Source organism: Epinephelus moara, chromosome 6 (assembly GCF_006386435.1).
Source record: "Epinephelus moara isolate mb chromosome 6, YSFRI_EMoa_1.0, whole genome shotgun sequence".
In the NCBI taxonomy this organism is placed as follows: Eukaryota; Metazoa; Chordata; class Actinopteri; order Perciformes; family Serranidae; genus Epinephelus; species Epinephelus moara.
Window position 1 is genome coordinate 12,668,715 of NC_065511.1, and position 4,489 is coordinate 12,673,203.

Sequence of the window (4,489 nt, forward strand, 5' to 3'; positions counted from 1 at the left end):
GTTTATTTTGCAAGTTTTAATGGTGCTTTTTGTGGTTGGCTTTGGATGGAGGTGGCGTGCAGCTGCGAGTCACTCATCGGGATGAGGAAATCAAATCAAATCAACTCACCAGTTTGTCAACTCTCCTCCTGCTACTTCTGCTAGCTAACCAGGTCGAGGTTTTCAAATGTAAACATCAGTAAACATAAAGGAAAAGATGGAGAAGAATAGGCACCAGCTGAAGTATAGCATCCTGCTATCCACTTTACAGATATTGGAAAATAAACTGGATGACCTCCATGCCACATCAGTTTCCAACTGATCCTGGACAGCACCATTAAACCAGGAGACTCTTTTTCTTTATGCCGATCTGGCAGGGCAGAGAACTCTGATGAATAAGGACTGGTGTGACATTGGGAATGTGAGGTGTTGTCCCATTCCTGCTGTGGATCACTGCTGTATAAAGCATGGATTACTAGAACCATCCGGAAGTATAGACAATTACAAAGCAGCAGCCAACAATGTATAGAGCTGCAAAAAAGGACTAAATTACAGTGAACAAGTTAAAGGAGCTGATGGGATCACATTTCACTGGATTTGTATCATTCATTGAGTAAGTTGCCAACTTCAAGTACTTTGAATAATTCCATGTGACAAATAAATGATTGATCACTGTTATCACAGGGTAATGCTCATGTGGCCTGCTACGGTAACTGAACTAGGACTAATTCAGTCAGACTCAAGTCAAGACCTGAGCCAGCTAAGGCCAATGGTGCATTCACATGCTCCTTGGATGGTTGTTCTTCTGAATTCACATTGTTTGTAAACTTTAAATGGTAACGTGGAAGCAACATAGATGCTACAAAAAAACGATGAGTGATACTTAATTGCTCAGTTTTTAACAACACATTCTTTACAAAGAGCAAAGCAGCCCTTTAAAGAACAAAAGACTGTTGGTCAGTGACATTTCTGCAACAACATATAAAGATTACACAGCCAACCTGCATACAAGCGGGATGTGAAATCAGTCCATTAAAATTAATATTTTACTGTGTGTACTGTAACAGTGTACAGATAAACTGACAGCATATTTTGCAAAAACTATCAAAACTCTAAATGGTCCACCCACCTCTGTGTATCCACCAAATACCACCTTAAAAATGCAATAAAATGCCAATTGAAAACAAGAAATGCAAATGTTATAATTAGGAGAGAATGAAGTCAGGACAGAAAAAAAGCCTCTATTCAAACATATTGTTGTTATTTATTTATGTCATATATTTTACTGTTTGTTTTTACATTTTTGAAAATGATTGTTGTTCAGCAAATCCAAAGCTTTATCTTTACAGCACATCTCTTTTACAAAGGACAGCTAGTGTGCAATGTAAGTGCATTAACAAATACGTGATAACTGTAGTAACAGAAATCGAAAAATCACACAAACAAATTGCCAAGCACGTGTCAGTATGTCTCTGAAAATATCAAGATAATGAAAAAAGTATCTTTAAGATTCAAGTAAATCAAACCATTAAAAATATTCTATATGATGAGAGTATAGGCAGGCGGTCTAAGGACATGTTTAAAATCTAAATTATGTGGCATGCTGAGCTAAGAAGGCTCTTATTCTGTGGAGGAGCTCTTTCTTGACGCTGTCCGGCACCAACGCTGCAAGAGACAGAGACATATCCATGACTATGGCTTATTCTTTCACACAGACGAAATGTTACTGCATAACTTGTGTCCATGCTCACACCCACATTCATTTACTGAAAACAAAACATCTCCTGCTGAGGCTGGTGTCAGTGAAGTTACTGGCAGCTCTCTGCCGTCTATGATGGATGCAAAATGGTTGCTAATTAAGTCTGTCTGTTTTTAACTCAACCGTACACTAAATAAAATGCAATGGAAGTATATTACTGACATTACAATGTTGTCTTTTAGGGTAATGTAAAGTCTTTACTGTGGATTTGTTGAAGTCAGTGTGGGCAGCAGGAAAAATAAGAACAGCGCAGCCATAAAAGCTGCACAAAATCAAATTAGCGACAGTTTTGTACTGTGTGTATTTTAGGTGAAGATACCTCTTCCTTTAGGAGTGATCTCTACCACCAGGTCCTCCACAGTCACGTGCTCCAAGCCTTTTTCTTTAATTACTTCTGGAAAAAGATAAAAAAAAAAAGAAGATATTTAACAAAAAACAAATAAATGCTCGAAGCAGCTTGTGCAGCAAAACCCTTGCACTTAAGCTCCAACAGTCAAATACATATGTACTTTGTTATGTCCTAAATTGTGTCCATTCTGAAAGCTCTTGATGTTTTACTGCAATTTGGAGCAATTTAATCATTTTTGTGTTTTATTTGTGGTTACAGCTGGAGAGTTCTGTATTAAAACTTGAAATTGTGATCATCATGAAAACACGAGTAAAGCCTCACAATGGGAAAAAACAAGAAAAAAAACAAGTTAGAACCTGCTGTTACTGTCTGTAATATTGTCAAAGTAAGGTCAGTAGTATTTTCTGATCCTGTATAAGGTTTGCGTACGTTTGTAGAATTTGTAAATAGCTGTGTTTTGTGTGCTATGGTAAAAATGACAGTTTTAAGTTAAGCTCTCTAAATATGTCCGAGGACAGTGATTTTTACCTTTGCAGTGAGCTTTCATCTGGTCCTTCCATCCACACTCAGTGAGCTTCGCCCTCAGTAACTCCTTCAGTCTGTCAATAAGATGCAAACACATGTATATTTGGTTTCATAAGACAGGTTTCTGTCGTATGCAAACTTGGTTCATAATAACAGCTGACAACCTCTTCATCTTTATTACAACACTGCTTATTTTGGCCCTGATATGCCATTCTCTCTGTTGTGTTGACATTAATCTACATCAGTGGTTTTTTAAACTTTGTGTGACCAAGGCCAAAATTTCAAGGCACACCTGTATTTCTATCTGTGCACAAAACCCTTTTATAATGTGTGTTATAACTCTAATCACAATACAAATGTTTGTTATTTACTACTATCAAATAACAGCTGACAACAAACCATTACTCGTGAATTTTTTATTAAGAAAATGATTCAAGAATTCACTTTTAACTTTCAAATCACCAATAACACATACATTTAAACAGGAAATAACGTAAGATAATGAGATGTGTCACACACGTGACAAATAGGTTCCCCGTGAAGGTTTTTTTAAATTAAATCAAATTACAATTTTCAAGGTAGAGTTTGCCTCTTTATCAGGAAATGGGTGAGCACAACATACTGATACAGTCAATTAAAAATGATTTCTTAATTCATTAAGGCATGCTTCTGCCTTGTAAGAGCAAGACAAACTCTCAGTCTTAACTAATATGTAGAGATTATCAAGCCACGTATACAGTGGCATATCTCACATGGATATGGCCAAGTGACAGAGCAGAAAGTAACACATCTTCCTTACACTTTGGTGCACCTATAGACACTCTACCAAGCAAAAAGCCAAGTTACTTCCTCACGTTTACCCTTTAAAATAAATAAAGTGATTGTTAGTAACCCTTAACCACACTACAGAGCTGAGTTATTGAAACACAACACAGCTTAAACCAACACTGGTGTTGTTGTATCTCACCTCTCTCGCTCCCCCATCTCAGTCAGCTTTTGGTTAACGGTTGCCTTCATCCTGGACTCTTTACTCATAGTCTTTCACCTACAAGGATACAATAAACAGAGTATTAAAGCCTCCAGTGTGAAGTCAAGCTGGCGCTGCAAAGTATAACACGTTAATGTAACGTTAGCAGGTGTTCCTGCGGTGACGTTACTAGCTACGTTACAACTTACACCGCTGTAAACAATAAGTCAGCAATTAGCTAGGTAACTTCCGTAATGAATATTTACTCACACGCTAGAGAGGGGCAAACGAACGAAGTCTACCTCGCCAGACTGTGTGGCGTATATGACAAAGTTATGAGTAAATAACGTTAGCTGACGCTGAAAACAGCAGCGACATTAACGACAACCATCTCAAAAACACACAACCGCTATGAGCTCAGCTACAGGCCGGCGGTTAGTTAACGGTTTAAGGTAATTTAGCTTCAAAGTCACATTTGATGTGTCGCTTAAAAAAGACAGGATTTTGATTTCACAGCTTTTTCCATCAGATATAACATTCCGAGCGGAAACACTGATTTGTGCATTGGTTCCTGCGCCTTCATTAAATGCAATACTCTGTTCCACCACACAGAGGCAGTGTTGGTTAATACATTATATTAAAGTCAGTTCTGGAGCAGACTTTGACCTCTCACCTCCCCTCAAGGGATCATACAGAATTTTAAAAGCCCTATTTCACATCAACACATTGGCCATCCCTTCCTGCTGGTATTAACTGCATTTTATAGATGATAGATATAGATATATACATACATGTTAAGTAGTAACCCCAGTGTGTTTGTTCCATTCTTAGTGAATTTGAATTTTGATGGGTTGTTTTGTTGTTCAAGAACATACTAAATTGATACATTTACTATATTGTACATATAATT

The 4,489-nt window shown here is 37.5% G+C and overlaps 1 protein-coding gene across 1 annotated transcript; it reads right to left on the reverse strand.

The window, feature by feature from the left end:
• Positions 1-1,218: 1,218 nt before the first annotated feature.
• eny2 (ENY2 transcription and export complex 2 subunit) lies at positions 1,219-4,143 on the reverse strand. The gene is made up of 5 exons (XM_050046466.1): positions 3,850-4,143; positions 3,580-3,657; positions 2,616-2,686; positions 2,058-2,132; positions 1,219-1,644 (listed from the first exon to the last, which is right to left on the reverse strand). The coding sequence occupies exons 2-5, from the start codon at positions 3,645-3,647 to the stop codon at positions 1,571-1,573; spliced, it is 288 nt and encodes a 95-aa protein (XP_049902423.1). The 5' UTR covers positions 3,648-3,657; positions 3,850-4,143; the 3' UTR covers positions 1,219-1,570.
• Between the last annotated feature and the right edge of the window lie 346 nt (positions 4,144-4,489).

What these genes read in the sequence shown, in the direction of transcription:
- eny2 (XM_050046466.1), bottom strand. Translation starts at nt 3,647, where the DNA reads ATGAGTAAAGAGTCCAGGATGAAGGCAACCGTTAACCAAAAGCTGACT. An exon ending in GAGATGGGGGAGCGAGAGAG is followed by an intron (nt 2,687 to 3,579) that starts GTGAGATACAAC and finishes TCTTATTGACAG; the next exon opens with ACTGAAGGAGTTACTGAGGG. An exon ending in GATGAAAGCTCACTGCAAAG is followed by an intron (nt 2,133 to 2,615) that starts GTAAAAATCACT and finishes ATCTTTTTCCAG; the next exon opens with AAGTAATTAAAGAAAAAGGC.